This window comes from Piliocolobus tephrosceles, chromosome 4, assembly GCF_002776525.5.
Source record: "Piliocolobus tephrosceles isolate RC106 chromosome 4, ASM277652v3, whole genome shotgun sequence".
In the NCBI taxonomy this organism is placed as follows: Eukaryota; Metazoa; Chordata; class Mammalia; order Primates; family Cercopithecidae; genus Piliocolobus; species Piliocolobus tephrosceles.
The window spans coordinates 141,099,404-141,118,872 of NC_045437.1; the positions used below are offsets into that span (position 1 = coordinate 141,099,404).

Sequence of the window (19,469 nt, forward strand, 5' to 3'; positions counted from 1 at the left end):
AAGCTGAAACGATCACTTGAGTCCCGGAGGTTGAGGCTGCCGTGAGCCATGATCTTGCCACGGTACCCCAGCTTGGGTGACAAAGTGAGACTCTGTCTCAAAAAAAAAAAAAAAAAAAACTTCTATTGTATACAAGAAATGCCATAAACAGTCAAACTAAAAAATACTTACTTTAAATCTGTTTACATAATGACAGATAAAAGATTGTTTGTTGTATGATGAGAACTCCTAAAAGCTAACAAGAAGACAATAGGCTGAAAGAAAAATAGGCAAAGAGTGGAGCTTGACAGTACATAGAAGAGTAAATCCTTATAGAAGGGCCAGGCGCAGTGGCTCACGCCTGTAATCCCAGCTCTTTGGGAGGCCAAGACAGGTGGATCATTTTAGGCCAGGAGCTCAAAACCAACATGGCAAAACTCCATCTCTACTAAAAATACAAAAAAGTACCCAGGCGTGTGGCGGATGCCTATAATCCCAACTACTCCAGAGGCTGAGGCGGGAGAATCGCTTGAACCCAGAAGGCGGAGGTTGCAGTGAGCTGAGATTGCACCACTGTACTCCAGCCTGGGCAGCAGAGTGAGTGAGACTCTTGTCTCAAAAAAAAAAAAAAAAAAAAAAATCCTCATGGAAGGATTTACTCCTAAATGAAGGCCAGGCATGGTAGTTCACGCCTGTAATCCTACCACATTGGGAGGTTGAGGCAGGAGGATCTCCTCAACCTAGGAGTTCAAGAGCATTTGGGCAGCATAACGATATCCTGTCTACCAAAAATTAAAAATTAGCTGATGCAAAAAAATTAGCCAGGTGTGGTGGCATGCACCTTACAGTTTCAGCTACTCCAGAGGGTGAAGCGTGAGGATCACTGGAGCCTGGAAGGTTGAGGCAGCAGTGAGTTATGGTCACTTCACTGCACTTCAGCCTAGGTGACAGAGCGAGACCCTGTCTCAAAAAAAAAAAACAGAAGAGTAAATCCAAATTGTTACAGCCTGTTGTGAAAGGCGTGTGATATTATCTATCAAAATGAAAAATACACCCTTCAACCCAGCAACTCCCCATAATTATATGGGGTTTGAAGCCCATAGAAATAAAAGCACTAGTGGGTAAAGATACATGTCTATTAATGGCATTATTTATAGGAGGAGAAAGTGGAAAACAATCTGAGAATACTGTGAGTTGGGGAAGACATAACATCTCTGCCACAGAATATCTGTAGCCATTAAAAAGGATATTTGAGCTATAATGTTTGACTTTGCATAATTTCCAAGAAATTGATTAAGGAAAGCTTTTAAGAATGGCATGTTTAATATTTAACTTTTGAAATGAGATTATATGAGAATTTTAACAACTACATATAGCTTTATCTGCCAATCTGTCAACATTTCCCACTCCCAAATATATGTGTGTCTGTGTGCATGTGTATATCTTATAGCATGGAATTAGGTCTGGGTAATACCAGGCCATTTTAACAGGTTACTTTAGAAGGCCTAGGATTGAGTGTGGGAAGTTTTTATTTTATTTCCTTTTATCGTAGCAACTGAACAATTCTAAAGGTATTCCTTTTATTATTTGAAAATCACAAACACCAAGTCTTCCTATGGGATTAGACCCTGCCATGGTTTTAATCATCAGTACTAGAAGGTGAAGCCAAAGGACACAGCAGGTGTATGCTTAGATATCCATTAACTTAGAAATAAATGGAGAACTTAGTTGTCCTTTCCATTTCATTTTTTCTGACACTGTCTTTGTGAACTCTAAATAATTGAGATACTGAAATACTTAAGAAATAATGTGTTTTTTTCATTTATTGCTTAACTCAATTATCTCTCCCTTCCTTTTTTTCCAGATGATCAGTAGAATTGAATATGTGCATACAAAGAATTTTATACACAGAGACATTAAACCAGATAACTTCCTAATGGGTATTGGGCGTCACTGTAATAAGGTTAGTCAAATGCTCTTTGCATGAAAGAACAAAGAGTAAAGTTTCAACAAGAATTGCTTTGGTAAACTTTTCAATCTTTTAAAAAGCCATAGTAAGTTGAATTTGCTGTTGACAGTTGCTTTAAAAGATTGTGCTATAAGGATAATCAGCTAACTCCATTAACTTAGTAACTTGAAATAAATTCTCTTCAACTTACCCAACTGAGGTTAGTTACCTATATGGAAATATAAAATTCTAAGGGCTGTATAATGAACTGTAGTTGTCTAAGTTATTTAACTGTTGAACAGTTGTATCTATTTTTCATTTACAAAAATAGCAGAAACCCCCATATTCTTTTCTTCCTGAATGCTTAAAACCAGATTTTAACCTTTGGCTCTGAAGTGTGGGTTTTTATAATATATGTGCTTGTGCCAGTGTGGGAACACTGACTTATCTGTCACCATGGTGTTAACATTTGCTGACTGAGCATGGTTGATAATGAGAATTCTTCAGTCCTTGAATTTGTGTATTTAAAAGGATAACTTTGAGCCTGCTTCAAAAGTAGTTGACAGTTTTTTACTTGGGTGCCAAATTGGGTGAGTTCTCCACCCCTTCCTCTCCCTTTAAAGGAAAATGTAGACAAGTGAAATGAACATTCATACAACAAAACTAGTGTTCATTTGGGGTCTGTGAGAGTGGTTCAATTTATGGGGTGATTGGGTTTTAGTTAGTGGCGCATGATTGCAGTTAGAAACTAATTGTGTTGACATTTTTTTCTGCAATGATTAGTCTTACTGAGTGAATTGCTTTCTTTATCGATACTATGTTGAGCTCGGGCAGACAGGCAGCATTGGCAATGCACTAAGCATGTTGTGATCTGATGATCTATCTGATAGAAATTCTCAACTTCAGGACAACTTGGGGGCTTTTTTGTTTTTGTGGCTTTTTTGTTTTGTTTTTGGAAGGAAGATGCCCATTTGTTTTGCTAAACTATTAGGAAATGTTTGGTGTTTTTAGGTCTAGCTATAAATGTTTACCTTTGTTTGCCTGTATGAATGCCAACTGGGAGCCATTACCATTAGAATTGGTGTTATTTGTTAATGTGAGATACTGATGTTGGTCTGATCAGGTTTTAGGAAATTATATATTTTTGTTCAGCTTTAAATAATGAAAGGTGTTTAAATATACACACATCTTGTCATTCCCAAGTTGCATTAAAAAATATTTTGTAGCTTTTCTCTGAAGTATCCAGGTTTTTATTACTGTAAAGCCTGGTAATTCAATTGAAAAAAAAAATTACTGTTCTTAAATTTTGGGGCAGTTTTGTCCATTTGACTCCAATCTTCTTGGCCATTTCCCAGCCCTCTCCTTCCCGTTTTCTTACCCCCTAAAAACCCATTATCACCAGTGATTCCTATTCTGCATCGTTGACATTGCAGTACATGGTTTTTGCCTTAAATTTAAATGATGACCTAGATATCACTTTGCCTTCCCCCCACAACCCCCTTAAGAATAGCTTGTTAATAGTGTAAGTTACCTAGTGGTGAAAACCTTTTTAGGAGGTTTAGGTCTGCTTTTCTCCTTGCAGATATTAAAAATAATTTTGTGGAGCTGCTTGCTGTTTAACATTGTTTTAGAGAGGCCCTGGGGTAGAAGCAAAGTGTTTTACTCAACTAAGATTCAAATGCTAAATGTTGCTCTTGAACATTTTAGATTAGTGTTTTGTTTATGTAGTTGATTTTTAGTGTTTTCTGTATTGTAGTTTGAAGAATGCCAGTTGTATGAGACTGGATTCTTTGGTCAGCTTGTTCTAGTAGTTTTCTATTCATGGGGAAAAAAGGTTTTGGGGGACTTTTGAGGACAATTTTTAAAGTTAAATTTTCTTATTTGGAAAATTGTTCTGAATTTGATATTTAGGAGTGGCCACTCCAATCTTAGTGAATTTGCTCATCTCTTCCAGTAATCAGCCCTGCATGCTTACGAAAATAAATTTTAAGGTGACTAAATGCCTTCTACCTCTTCCTTACTGAAGATTTTTTTCCCCCGTACAACCTTTTTTGGGGGGGAAGGGCAGATTGTGGTACCAAAGATTGCAGATCTAAATTCCCCATTTTTGATTAAAAAAATTAAAGAGCCAAATGTCACCATTGCTATCCCTGTTTCAGGCAGTGACACAAAATAGTGGCATTAAAAACCTGAGTAATTTCCAGAATTCAAATGTTCTTGAGCATGTGATTCTTATTTGGAAAACTGAGAAGCTACAGTGCTTGGTGGAAGAAGGATGGCATTTGGCTACCCTGTTCTTTCTCTAATGCCTCGGTGTTGCCTGTCTGCGCCGGCCATTGTTGCAATGTAAGCAATACTGTTTGATGCACTGCCACCCTCTATTGTCTGTTTAGTGTTTAGAATCTCCAGTGGGGAAGAGGAAAAGAAGCATGACTGTTAGTACTTCTCAGGACCCATCTTTCTCAGGATTAAACCAGGTCTGAAACTGTCTCCTATTCCAACCTCAATCCCAAATTCATGTGCTTTTCTTTTTTATTGTTTTATTTTGATGATTTTTGTTTTGTTTTAATTCTGGAGAATGTAGATCTTGCTCAAGCACCTCTTACGTTGGCATTATTCAGACATACTTGGCAAACATAACATTACTAAGATATTTCTTTGTGGCTTTTGCTTAAAACTTACAAAGTTTAGAAAAAAGGTAAATGAAAATAGGATATTATGCTTAGATCTGTAACATACATATGAGGAAATGATGTTGGTCTAGTATTGAAATTGTTTACCTAATAGTAAACTTGAGATAGATTGTTAGTTTTTAAAAATCTATTTGGAGTTACACAACTTAATGCACGAAATATATTTAAATTCAGTTCTTCAGTGCTGTATAATGAATATATTCTACCTCACCTCTCTTCCCCTTCCCTAAGGAACTTCAGGTAAGTGTAGATCAGATTTCAGATCTAGTGTTCCTAGAACTTATTTCCTCAGTCTGTATTCTCAACTTCTAGCAAATGGATATTTACAGAGCATTATATGCTCTGGAACTAGAAGATACTGCATTCTTAACAATATAACAATAACATAGCTTAAGCACTTATCAAGCTATGTGGTAAATTACCATTAGTAATACATCGAAATATATTAAATTTAGTTTTTGACAGGCTGGATAAAACACCCTACTAATTTTCTAAATTTGTAAGTAGAACTCTTCATATTTTGTTATACTTTTGTTGAAGTTAAATAGCTTTTTTTCTCACAAAATTTAAGTTCATAAATGTTCATGCTTCTGAGCAAATGAATCTTAATCATTCAGTTTAGTATACAGTGAAGAGGAAGTATTGGCATGAATAATCAAAAAACAAAAAACATACTTTGTAATACCTTAATTATCCACATGTATCATCTAGATAATCATTTAATCCTTTTCCACACTGCCCAACTTTATTCCAGGAACCACCTCCAGCTATTAAAAAAGGTTTCAGAAATTCAGTTATTTTTATTCAGGCAAAGAAGTACCAAGTATTGTGACTAGTTAGATAAGGGGTGGGAGGAAGACAGTAGATGGTGGATCATTAGGCATATTATAAGAATAAAACTCTAGTTTTATAGTGCCTCAGTTTTACTTACCCATTCACATATTTTGCTTACATTTCATAGCATCATTTAATAATTTACATAGAAAGTTGCATTAAATTGTTTAGATTTTGTACATACAGGTTAGCTAGGTTTTTAGTAAAGTGACTTTGTGAATAGTTTAGAAGGGCAGGGGAAATTATGACCCTTGGTTAGGAAAAAAAAATGCTGCAAGTACTAAACACTAAAATTAGCAACAGTGATTTTAAAGAAAATGTGCGTCTAGTGAATGGAATTATGGAATTATCCCCCCTCTTTTTTTGGTTTTTGGTTTTGTTTTTTGTTTTTGGTGTTTTGTTTTGTTTTGTTTGTTTTGTTTTGAGACGGAGTTTCACTCTGTTGCCCAGGCTAGAGCGTAGAGTGCAATGGCATGGTCTTGGCCCACTGCAACTTCCACCTCCCAGGTTCAAGCAGTTCTGCCACAGCCTCCTGAATAGCTGAGTTTACAGGTGCACACCACCATGCCCAGCTAATTTTTGTATTTTAATGGAGACGGGGTTTTACCATGTTGGCCAGGCTCGTCTTGAACTCCTGACCTCAAGTGATCCACCTGCCTTGGTCTCCCAAAGTGCTGGGACTGTAGGCATGAGCCACTGCGCCTGGTCAAATTATCCCCTGTTTATCAACTCAGTTCCCTGTGCCTTTGAAGAATAGGCTGCATTGTTTAAAATGGACACACATTTTACTTACAACATGTAGTCAGTAAAAACCCACAGAAAAGGAGCTTGACCCATTGAAGGAAGTGCCTGTGTCTTTGCACATAAAAGCCTATAATAAAAATGCATTATCTTACGCTCATTTGGTACTGACTTTTCCTCATTTGGTTCTGCCTTTCCATATTTACAGCTTTTTGGTTGTATCTTTGGCATCATGTGGTTTCATGTAAACACTTCCATTATATGTTTATATTTACTAGTTTTAAACAGCAAAGCATACAGAGAGCTACTAAAGAAGCTTGATAGGTACCTGAAGGTAATGAACCACCAAGAGTTTTATTTCCTTTTTTAATTTCAAGTAGTTTTCCTTTCAGTTGTTTACTGAGAATAGGCTATCTTTGTTCAGTAGTAACATTTTTTTCCTGACGTATTTTCAGTTTTTATAAGAGGAGAACATTTAAAATTATTTGCTCTTTAGATTTTTGTTTTCAGATTGAGATGTTTAAGAAGATCGTGTTTACATATTTGCAGTTTTCTTGATAAATAAGGTTTCCTCCTTTAGCGTTGTGGGAGGAAAGAACTCTCCAGTGAACACTGAATTTTTATAAAGCAGTCTTTTGGTTGTGAGAAAGTATCTGGTTATTGAGTCACAAATGGAGCTATTGAATGTAAAGTTAGACAAGAATAAACTGTTAGACATACTCATGTCAGAGCTCTTCCCTTTTGTCCTTCATTTTAAAGTACCAAAGGAAACAATCCTAGAAAATGTGAACTGGAGGAAATTCTGTGTACTAATCACTCTTCATTCAATGTCTACGTATTTCTTAGAGATATTTTAAAATACCATGAAGCTGAATGTCCTTTTGTGTTTATTTTCCCCATGTTTTCTTTTCACTATGAATCTGCAGAACTTAATCATCATTTTTGTTTGCTTAACAAATGTATTTTGCTCATTTTAATATTTGTGTACTGATCTGGTTTTCATATCAAGAGAAACGTAAAGTATGAGCTTTATTTCTTAGTGTTTTACAACACAAATTTTCCTGTAATGACTTGATTGCTTAGGAAGGGAGTTTAATCTTTTTACTTAAGAGAGTCTTCATCCAGTTAACATTTACTAATAATTTAATCTTCATTCTTTTATAGTAGACTAAGTAAAAATCAGTATCTCGTTGTTGACATGGTGACTGAAGCTCAACTGTCAGTGTCTTTACTGTCCAAAGTATAATTGAGAATAGGTTATAATGCTTGGCTGAAATAGATGTTACTCATCCTCCTAAGAGAGGTACTTAGTCAGATCTTTGTAACCTAAATCACTAACTTGCTTTATTTATTGACATGAAATCTACAGGTTAGGTGATCGAGTTTGCCAGCACATCACAAATTATAAACTGTCAAAAGGGACCCAATAGCCTAATGGAGAGAAGAACTACAAAATTTAGGACTAACTAGGAGCACAGTAGACTAGGGCTATATAGTGTAAGGGCACGTAGACCTGCCTAGCTTAATATCTGTAGATTAACTTTTATTAAAATATAGCAAATAGGTGATTTTATGACAAAAGCCAAAATTTTAAGTAAAGATTATTTCTTTTCATATGGGAGGTAAATATGAATATGTTTTGGCTTTCTTTTTCATAAAAATAGTTATTTGCTTTTAAAAGGCTTAAGTTCTGGAGTGTAAACTTGAATTACATACAACAATTAGCTACATTATAAATGAATACCTTATTCCCTGAGTACCATATAGACATAATAACACTAAACGTTATTTTGTTCTAAACACTAGTTTTGTTTTTAGTTAGCTCACTTAAACTGCTAATTGTAAGCCACCTTGATTTAAATGCTAAGTGCTTTTTGGGGGGATTTTTATATCAACTTGTCAAATTTTCTAGAAGTTTAACCTGACCCATGTGTATAATATCAGTGCTAAGTCGTAGTTTTTATTAATAAAAAGTCTTAGTTTCATTGGCAATGTCAGACTTTTAGGGTAGATAACAAGCATTCTGTTGGCAGATTTAAGAGTGGCCTTTGTAGGAGGGAAGAGTTCAGATAGCTTATATCTGGAATTTTTTTTTTTTTTTTTTTTTCCTTTTTTAAAGACAGTTTTGCTCTGTGATCAGGCTGGAGTGCAGTGGCGTGGTCTTGGCTCACTGCAGCTTCTGCCTCCCGGGTTCAAGCAATTCTCCTGCCTCAGCATCTTGCGTAGCTGGGACTACAGGCATGTGCCACCATGCCTGGCTATTTTTGTATTTTTTGTAGAGATAGGACTTTGCCATGTTTGGCCAGGCTGATCTCAAACTCCTGACCTCAAGTTATCCGCCCGCCTCAGCCACCCAATGTGCTAGGATTATAGGCGTGAGCTACTGCACTCGGCCATTATATCTAGATTTTGAAACCTCATGTTTGTTTACCAATAGTAACAGGTATATAGACTATCAGGTGTCATGACAAATAGCACACTTGTTGCTTCTGCTGTCAGGCATGTATATGTTTCTTACTTTATAAAGATAGGCTCCTGAGTATGTAATGAAATGGGCCTGCAAAATCTGCAGATGACAAGGATAAACTACTAGACTTTTTTTTTTTTTTAACTTGATTTATTGATGAAGACTAGTAAAAGCTTATGGGGGGGTGTTAAGTCTGTTGATTATCTGTTCTATTAATACTTAGGATACTTTATTTTGATATATTCGAATGCATAGAATAGATACTGTTTAATGAATAAGAAGCAGTTTAATTGAACAAGGTTGGAAACCTAATGTTTCTGTATTTCTCTTTTAAAGTTATTCCTTATTGATTTTGGTTTGGCCAAAAAGTACAGAGACAACAGGACAAGGCAACACATACCATACAGAGAAGATAAAAACCTCACTGGCACTGCCCGATATGCTAGCATCAATGCACATCTTGGTATTGAGCAGAGGTAAGTTCAAAAATGGAATGTGCTTATCGTAGCCACAGCAGAAGCCATCAATGGGTTTTTGAAATATTTTAGTTTCTTACAATGTCTGAGGGTGTTTCTTGGCTGAGAATTTGAAGGATGCTTATTAATCATTTTACCTGTTCCTTTAGACAGTGTAGAGAAGACTGTTAAATGAGATCTTTTGAATTTTTTGTTGTTATTGAAGGTTGTCTCTTGGGGGGAAAATACTGCGTGATATAAAGTTAGAAGCATAAGTGCAATGTTGACGTTTCTTTTTGCAGCTGAAGATAGTACATATATTTTTGAAGCTATTTGGGGCTTTTTATACTTTAGTAATTCATGTTGAGTTTGGGAAGAATGCATTATTTATTTTTGAAAGGAAAATGTTATCAGTATCCTAATAAACCAAAAGTGGGTTGATGGACCATCTCCTGTTACACTTCACTCAAATATGTAAATTAATAGGATCTAGTTTCAAGTAAAAAAATGTCACAGTCTCTGCTCTCTTCCTGTTTCTTCACGTGAGTTCTAGAGTTTCAAGTTCCTTGCATCTTTTACAGTCACTTTTCGCTCCTTAAAACAAGCATAGAAGTGATAAGTGGAAAAAAACAATGATATGCCTCCAGGTTAAACAACCTCATACCAAGAATGTCAGGCTTAAGAAATATCCATGAATATCTGAATACTCTAGGTTAAACGGTAATGTCACTTTTTCCGTATGCCAAGGCATTACCTACACCTACCCTTAAATATATATATCTCTAAATATATATTTGTATGTATGTGTATATAGATATGTATGCACGAATACATTCATATAGATGTTCAATTAGTTTTAAGTTGTAACTCCTTTTCAGTGCTCCTGAAGTTTTTAAAATGAGTTTCTGCAAAACATAGAAATGTCATCCTGCTTGGTTCATTAAGCTCATTTAGAGGGTTGTTTAGCCAAATCCGTTTTCTTCTTTTAAAATAAATTGTAAGATAGTTGTTTGTCTTATTTTGGATTCTATGGGAAAAGTTTTGTTTAGAGGTAGGTAGCACACCTTAAATAAGTAGTTTCTTGCGTAAGACACCAAATAGTGTTCCCTCCTCATTTGGGAACATTTCTCCTGGGTACTTGGCTTTCTTTCATATGTTTTTCATGATAATATTTCCAGTTTATAAAATTACGTTCTCTTTTCTAGTCGCCGAGATGACATGGAATCATTAGGATATGTTTTGATGTATTTTAATAGAACCAGCCTGCCATGGCAAGGGCTAAAGGTAAACCAGACTCACATTATCAGATTTTTCTCTCTCTTTTTTAGAATAAAAATATATATTGGAGAAGATAAGATCTAAGGTCCTTTCTAAGTCTGAGATTTTTCTCAGATAATAATTAACCTTAATTTACTTTTTACCTTTTATTTGGGAAAATGAAAACAGATCATTTTAGTAAGAACTTAGTTCAGCTGAAGAACAGTGTCCTCTGAGAGACAGTAAGCTGGTACCCACTGGTAGCCACTAGCTCTATCCAGATGGAAGTGGACATGGACTAAGAAAGGTGGAGACTTTCTCATGTTAATATGTTGCCATTATGTTGAAAATGTATGTTTTTATGTACGACAAAACCTGTTTATCCAGCAATACATGTCCTAACATTTTGTTTCTATTAGCTAGGCGTTTACCATTACTTTTATGAGTGTGTGTTAATGATAAATCACCGTGTCCTAATTTTGGGTGGGGGTGGAGGCACGGGGAATGGTCTTGCTCTGTGGCCCAGGCCGGAGGGCAGTGACACAGTGTGGCTCACTGCAGCCTCAACCTCCTGGGCTCAAGCAATCCTCCTACCTCTCAGCCTTCTACCTGTAGCTGGGACTACAGGAACATGCCACCATGCCCAGCTAATTTTTAAATTTATTTTGTAGAAACAGTGCCTCACTGTGTTGCCCAGACTGGTCTCAAACTCTTGGGCTCAAACAATTCTCCTACTTCAGCATCCTAAAGTACTAGGATTACAGGTGTGAGTCACCACTGTTGGTGTGTCCTAAATTTTAATGGCTGTTTTTGTACCTTACCTGTTCTTTAAAGAAATACCTGTATTTATTGAGTGACTGTGAGCTAGTGCTCAGTCCTTGGGTAGGTGGCTTTATTCAATATGAGTATTTCCACTTTAGAAAAATATTGTGACTTATACAGTTAACTCCATTTATTAATGTCACTAATTGATGAACAAACTTTTTTTGTATTAATCTGATGCCTTTGCCCTTGTGTTGAACATGGGTTAAGAAAATGCTTTTCAGGCTAAGCATAGTGGCTCATGCCTGTAATCTTCAACACTTAGGGAGGCCCAGCCGGGTGGATCACTTGAGCCCTGGAGTTCAAGACCAGCCTGGTCAATATGGCAAGACCTCACTTCTACTTTAAAAAAAAAATAGCAGGATGTAGTGTCACATGCCCATAGCCCCAATTACTCAGGAGGCTGAGCTGGGAGGATTGCTTTGAGCCCAGGAGTTCAAGGCTACAGTAAGCTGCACTCCAGCCTGGGCAACCGAGGGAGACCTTGTCTCAAAAAAAAAGAAAGAAAGAAAAGGAAAAAGGAAAGAAAATGCTTTTCAGCTGGGTATGATGATGCATACCTGTAGTCCCAGCTACTTGAGAGGCTGAGTCAGGAGGATTGCTTGAGGCCAGGAGTTGGAGGCCAAAGAGAATTACTGCTGAGCCTGTGAATGGCTACTGCACTCCAGCCTGGGCAACATAGTGAGACCCCATCTTCGTAAAAATATATAGAAAGAAAGAAAATGCTTCTCAATTTTGGCCCCAGCTATTTTTACTTAAATCTAATATCCATATATTCCTATTAGACTCACCCTTTCCCTATAGCTAAAATTATGTTCTTAGAGAAGAAACTTATAATCAGAAGTTAACACTTTGGGAAAAAAATTTTTTAGATGTATTATCCTTCGATTTTTTAAATTCTGGGTTAAAATTTCTCTTGAATCTCACAGGTATATGTTTATATGTCTAGTGCATTAAACTACTAAGGTTCTTCTCAGTAGCACTGAGTATATCTTTTTTATTTTATTCTTTTCCACAGGCTGCAACAAAGAAACAAAAATATGAAAAGATTAGTGAAAAGAAGATGTCCACGCCTGTTGAAGTTTTATGTAAGGTAAGTATGCATGATGAATATTAAAAAAACATAAATGAAGCCAGGCATAATGGCTCACGCCTGTAATCCCAGCACTTTGGGAGGCCAAGGCAGTAGGTCACTTGAGCCCAGGAGTTCAAGACCAGCCTGGGCAACATAGGGAAACCCCATTTCTACCTTAATAGATAAATGATCCAGCTGGGCACAGTGGCTCACGCCTGCAATCCCAGCACTTCAGAAGGCCAAGGTGGGTGGATCGCTTGAGCCCAGAAGTTCCACAAGACCAACCTGGGCAACATGGTCAAATCTCTCATCTACCAAAAATACAAAAATTAGCTGGGTGCAGTGATGCATGTCTGTGGTCCCAGCCACTCAGGAGCCTGAGGCAGGAGGATCATTTGAGCCCGGGAGGCACCAATTGCAGTGGTGCAATCTTGGCTCTCTGGCAAGGATCTGAGATTGCGCCCCTGCACTCCAGCCTGGGTGACAGAGTAAGACTCTGTCTTGAATGAGTGAATAAATGAATGAATGATCCAAGAAGAAAAATGAACATTTTATTTGCCAGCTGTGGAACTTGTAACATTGAGTTAGGTAGCTATTCACCATTTTAAATGTACATTTTTATTATTCTAAATATCTTTAACAAGGGCTTTTAACATAGGGGTCCTTTTAAATAAGTGTTTTTGCTAGACACAGTGGCTGACAGCTGTAGTCGCTTTGGTAGGCTGAAGTGGGTGGATCGCTTGAGCCCAGGAGTTCAAGAGCAGTCTAGGCAACATGGTGAAACCCCATCACTACAAAAAATAACAAAAATTAGCCTGGCATGGTGACACATGCCTATAATCCCAGCTTCTTGGGGATGCTGGGGCAGGATGCTTGAGTCCAGGAGGTCAAGGCTGCAGTGAGCCAAGATTACACCACTGCAGTCTAATGTGGGTGACAGAGTCTCAACAACAACAAAAATAAATAAAATAATAAAAAATAAGTTAAATAAACATTTTAAGTAAGTAAAATAAGTGTTTTATAAGTTTCTGGTTTGTTAGGGCTCTCTAATCTGTTGAAAATTGGGGGAAAATAAGCAAGGCAGGTGAACGTTTTCAATAGAACCTCATTAATCTATAAGAAAAAGTAAGAAATATTCTCCTTACCCTAAACTAGTGCTGGAAGAGAAAAGTTATCAACAATTAGTACATTAAGGAACAGGGAAACATGCAGACAGATTGGAGCAATCCAAAATAGCAACTCTCCAACAATACAGGAATACAGAAGACAGTTTGAATCACACTCATTTTTTCTGAAATTTTCAACTTCACAGAAAGGCAATTGAGTTTAGAATAGAGAGGTATTTGTGTCATGATGAATAACCATAATCTCTTCCATAAAAGGAAGGCCATATGGTCTTTCAGACAAGAAAGAATTATATACCTGAAATTAAGTACAATGCAGTATACAAATAAATAGTTGAGGGAAGAAATCAATGAGAGTTAAAATAGTAATTATAAAGTGGTGAGATTGTTTTCAGTCTCACTGTCATACTGTTTCCCATTAACACAGGCCATAAATGTATATAAATGTTGAGTTTTAGAAAGATGTATAATATGTATTATTTTACATCTTTTAACATGTATATGTTTCAAGTGGTCACCCAATTTATATCAGTGCAATCAATAAAAAATGTTGCAAGCATTTCCATTCTATCCTTCCTAACTCCAGGACATGAGAAATTTCTCAAAATCATAACATAGAAAGAGACTGCCTCCTTTAACTTTACCACTCTCCACATTGGCATTTACTCTAGGAGAGGAGACATAGAGGTTTGTGTTCTTTTAATATTTTGTATTTCCACATTGCTGATTGGGGAATCCTTTTGGTGACTAATACCTAGAACCTTGAAAATGTTTATACATTGTTGAGAATCTTTCCTAAGCAGCTAAGTGGAAAAATTCTGTACCCATAGATGTACTTAGCAGTATTATTAATAATAGAGAAAAATTAGAATACATCTAAATGTTCAATTATAAAGAACAAGTTAATGATGTATATACTATGTAGAATATCATGCAACCATTTCAAAGCTTCTGAAGACTGGGCACGGTGGCCCACCTGTAATCCCAGCACTGTGGGAGACCGAGGAGGCCAAGAGTAGCAGATCTCTTGAGCTTGGGAATTTGAGACCATCCTTGGCAATATGACGAAACCCTGTCTCTACTAAAATATACAAAGAATTAACTGGGCATGGTGACTCGTGCCTGTGGTCATAGCTACTCAGGAAGCTGAGGTTGGAGGATTGCTTGAAGCCTGGGAAGTGGAGGTTGCGGTAAGCTGAGATTACACCACTGCACTCCAGCCTGGGAGACAGATTGAGACCCTGTCTTTTAAAAAAAAAAAAAAGTTTATGAAGCGGCGGGACTTTGATGAAATGACAAATTTTAACAAGTGGGCTATGTAAGTTATTTAAGAACATAGTACTGTATAGGACAAGCACATGGGAAAAGCATATGTATTTCTTCTACTAATATTGTACATAATAGGGTAGGTAGAGTCATGAAATTTTATGAGGAGACCATGCCATCATTTTAGCTCTCATATCTTCCTGTGAAATGGTAAAATATCCCACCCAAAAATATCTTTTTGCTTGTACTTAAATGCATTTATTTTTCTATCTTTAAATGTTTGTTTTTAACTCTTGAACTTATAGGGGTTTCCTGCAGAATTTGCCATGTACTTAAACTATTGTCGTGGGCTACGCTTTGAGGAAGCCCCAGATTACATGTATCTGAGGCAGCTATTCCGCATTCTTTTCAGGTCAGTTTTTAAGGTATTTTAAGATTATAAACTCTGTGAGGGAAATTGGTTAAATTTACCTAACAAATTCAGTCTGATAAATACTAAATAGTAAAGCAGATCTAACTAACATGAATAAAAGATTTAAGAAACTGATTTATTTGGGACTAATTTGGCATTTTTCTATTTGCAGTGTAAACAGGTGATTTTTAGTTTGGAGTGGATAGAGAGTTGAATCATACTCAAAGTAGAATGTAACTTTTCCAGAATAGTTATAATTCATATTAGATAAAAGTGGCTGTCAGTGCCTTCTGGAACTCTCCAACTTTGTTACAGTGCCAAATAGAAAAGCAATTAAAATATCACATAGTCATGGAGTCTGATCAAGTGGTAGCAGTCCTAAACTAGGGTAGGGTTCCTTAGGCACAACCCAGAACTGGTCTTGAAAAAGTGGGAGGAAATAGATTACATGTGGCTCAAACTCTTAGTTGGAAGAGAATAAGAATTGAGGTAATCCAGCCAGGTACGGTGGCTCACGCCTGTAATCCCAACACTTTGGGAGGCCAAGGCGGGCAGATCACTTGAGGGTCAGGAGTTCGAGACCAGCCTGCCCAACATGGTAAGCCCCATCTTTACTAAAAATACAAAAATTAGCCAGGTGAGGTGGTGCTCGCCTTTAATCCCAGCGACTCGAGAGGCTGAGGCAGGAGAATCTCTTGAACCTGGGAAGTGGAGGTTGCATTCAGTCGAGATCCCGCCAATGCACTCCAACCTGGGTGACAGTGAGGCTCTGTCTCAAAAAAAAAAAAAAAAGAAAAAGAAAGTAATCTGCTGGACACATATGGCTCACACCTATAATCCCAGCACTTTGGGAGGCTGATGGGGATGGATCATCTGAGGCCAGGAGCTCGAGACCAGCCTGGCCAACACGGTGAAACCCTGTCTCTGCTACAAATACAAAAATTAGCCAGGTATGGTGGCAGGCGCCTCTAATCCCACCTACTCAGTAGGCTGAGGCAGTAGACTTGCTTGAACCTGGGAGACGGAAGTTGCAGTGAGCCGAGATTGCACCACTGCACTCCAGCCTGGGCAATAAGAGCAAAACTTTGTCTCAAAAAAAAAAAAAAGAAAGAAAGAAAGAAAAAGAGAGAGAGAATTGAGGTAATCCTTTAACCCCAGAAAAGTGTCTTCCCAAGGCACCAGTCAGACATCTTATAACCAAACTTCCAGTTGAATATTTATTCTTACTTGTTTTTAGGAAGTACCTTCTCTTACGAGTATTCCCGTAGATAACTGACAGCTTGACTTGATGTTTCAGTTTTCATGCTGCCTTTTTTATCTATAAGAGAAATATTTTAGAAGCTGCCACACTTGAGGAAATATTCGTTGTATAAAGAAATGCTCTCCTGTCTTAAAAACTTAGTAGTTTATAAAGCCGGGCGCAGCGGCTCACGCCCGTAATCCCAACACTTCAGGAGGCCGAGACAGATGGATCGTAAGTTTAGGAGATCAAGACCATTCCTGGCTAACATGGTGAAACCCCGTCTCTACTAAAAATACAAAAAAAAATTAGCCGGGCATGGTGGCGGGGCCCTGTGGTCCCAGCTACTCGGGAGGCTGAGGCAGGAGAATGGCGTGAACCTGGGAGGCGGAGCTTGCGGTGAGTCGAGATCGCGCCACTGCACTCCAGCCTGGGGGACAGAGCAAGACTCTGTCTCCAAAAAAAAAAAAAAAAAGTTAGTAGGTTATATAACTGGACTCTGTTATTAAAGGATTAACATAAAATATTTTATGTTTTCCAGGACCCTGAACCATCAATATGACTACACATTTGATTGGACAATGTTAAAGCAGAAAGCAGCACAGCAGGCAGCCTCTTCCAGTGGGCAGGGTCAGCAGGCCCAAACCCCCACAGGCAAGCAAACTGACAAAACCAAGAGTAACATGAAAGGTTAGTAGCCAAGAACCAAGTGACGTTACAGGGAAAAAATTGAATACAAAATTGGGTAATTCATTCATTTCTAACAGTGTTAGATCAAGGAGGTGGTTTTAAAATACATAAAATTTGGCTCTGTGTTAAAAAAAAAAAAAAGACGTCCTTGGAAAATTTGACTACTAACTTTAAACCCAAATGTCCTTGTTCATATATATGTATATGTATTTCTATATACATATATGTGTGTATATTTATATCATTTCTCTTGGGATTTTGGGTCATTTTTTAACAACTGCATCCTTTTTACTCATTCATTAACCCCCTTTCCAAAAATTTGGTGTTGGGAATATAATATAATCAATCAATCCAAAATCCTAGACCTAACACTTGTTGATTCCTAATAATGAATTTGGTTAGCCATATTTTGACTTTATTTCAGACTAACAATGTTAAGATTTTTTTATTTTGCATGTTAATGCTTTAGCATTTAAAATGGAAAATTGTGAACATGACGTAATTTCAAGAGGTGAGTCTGGCATGACCCCTGAAGTGTCTGTCTTCTCAGTTGCAGAGCATCTCATTTTCCAATGCTCAAATAAACGCAAAGCTCAGCACATCTTTTCTAGTCACAAAAATAATTCTTTCATTTGCAGTTTAACTACATATGATCTTAATTTCAAAATGATTCCTTTGTTTTTGGCTTGATTTTTTTACAGTGTTGCAAATATCAGGCTCCCAGGGTTTAATGTGGAATTGAAGTCTGCAGTCAGGCCTTGCAAATTGAAGATAACTGGGGCAAATGCCTTTGAAACCGCTAGTCTATTTCCTTTCTTCCTTTCTCTGGCACTCTTACTGCCTGTAAGGAGTAGAACAGTTAGGGCACACTGTTGCTATACAGTTTGACTCCCATTTTCATGTTTTGTTTTTTTTTTTCCCATTTCTGGGGCTTACCTCCTGATACCTGCCTACTTTCTGGAAGTAGTGGGCAAGTAAGATTTGGCTCTTGGTTTCTGATTTTTAAATTTCTGAATGACTGCTCTAGTCTGAACTTGGCCTTTATAGATTAATGTTTGCTTCACATTTTTAGTGTTGTATTTAAACTATTTTATAATTTAAAAATAGATTCTAATCTGTAGATACTTTTCAAGAAATATTATTAACTGATGTCATCCTCATTCCAGCAGCTCATCTGTTAGGAATGAAGTTGAGATACTTCTATTCCATGTTTCTGTATTTGGGAAGGATTCAAAGTGGAAGGTTTATTGTCGTTGGGTTTTTCAGATGGTGACATTTAAACTCAGGGTAGCAAACACTAATGTTCACACAGTGCTCTGCCTCTGCATCTCAGTTGGGATAATTGCCCCTTTTGAGTGTTTTAATCATTGTGTAACTAATCATAGTGCCAAGAAGCTCATAATGTGTTATGTAGCTAGTGTCACTGAAAAACAGTCCTACCATTTAGGTAAGACTAAGTAGAGTCTCTAACCCAAGGACTTGTTACACCTGACAACCTATAGTGTATTTGCTTTTCCTCACAAAATGAAACCAATTTTGCCTAAAGCTAGCTGGGATAATAGGATCATCACAAGTTGCAGTTTCTGTAACTAAAATTAGATTGAGGTCTCATCTGACCTAAAACATTTTACTTCAGGCATTCAGCAGACTTCAGAAAGAATTACCTTATTTTGAATTAGTTTATTTGTTAGTTTACTGTGTGTCTCTTATTCAGTAAACAATCAGAATTTTTGTCCTGCCCTATCCAGGTCTTAAAGATGAGAAGTTGGATCCACTGAGTTAGTATGTTTCCTTGCGGGGGTGCAGGGGGAAACTGTAATTAAACTTGTTTAATCCTTATTTTGTATTGTAGCTATTTTTTTTTGAAAGCAACTTAAAATCTTATAAAAATTTTATAGCATCATTAGAGACAATGGTCATACAAATTATCACATAAACATTGACTTTAAAAATTAGGCTTTTCATAAAACACATCACATGTCATTGACTGCTTTTCAGAAATACACTTCCAAGGCAGTAAATCTGTATTGCTACTGAAAAGTGCCACTTCACAGAACACAGACTTCTTTTTGCTCTTTGACATCTTGAAAACATCTTTCTTTTTTAATACAAAATCTTGTGCTCAAGACAAATCTTACATGAAACCCTCATAAACCATGAAAATGTAGCTGGCCTTAGGGCCTTAGGCATGAAATAAGCATGAGGAACATATTCCCCTAACTTCTAACCCCCAGCCCAGCAGGTTATCCTTTAAGAAATCTCCTAGGAATTCTGGAGTTCGAAAACAATTGCTCTATGTTATTCCTGCTTCCAGTCTCTAAGTAACAAGGGCATTTAAAAGCATAGGTTCTTAAGGTCCACTATAATGGTTTTTTTATTTAAGAAATAACTCAGCTGGGCGCAGTGGCTCACGCCTGTGAGCCTCCCAGCACTCTGGGAGGCTGAGGCAAGCAGATCGCTTGAGAC

At 37.1% G+C, this 19,469-nt stretch overlaps 1 protein-coding gene across 8 annotated transcripts in view; it reads left to right on the forward strand.

The window, feature by feature from the left end:
- CSNK1A1 (casein kinase 1 alpha 1) overlaps nucleotides 1-19,469 on the forward strand; it is a 58,116-nt gene that overhangs the window by 29,870 nt on the left and 8,777 nt on the right. For 4 of the 8 annotated variants that reach the window (XR_002734688.3, XM_023226967.3, XM_023226965.3 and 1 more), the window contains exons 4-10: nucleotides 1,844-1,942; nucleotides 4,321-4,404; nucleotides 8,999-9,138; nucleotides 10,323-10,401; nucleotides 12,215-12,289; nucleotides 14,967-15,073; nucleotides 16,855-17,003. Coding sequence is in view for 7 of the 8 variants with exons in the window: in XM_023226967.3 (XP_023082735.1) it covers nucleotides 1,844-1,942; nucleotides 4,321-4,404; nucleotides 8,999-9,138; nucleotides 10,323-10,401; nucleotides 12,215-12,289; nucleotides 14,967-15,073; nucleotides 16,855-17,003 (733 nt within the window). In the remaining variant the exon portion in view is untranslated. The remainder of the gene's footprint in view (nucleotides 1-1,843; nucleotides 1,943-4,320; nucleotides 4,405-8,998; nucleotides 9,139-10,322; nucleotides 10,402-12,214; nucleotides 12,290-14,966; nucleotides 15,074-16,854; nucleotides 17,004-19,469) is intronic. The other 4 variants (XM_023226970.3, XM_023226969.3, XM_023226968.3 and 1 more) reach the window with 3 other exon arrangements.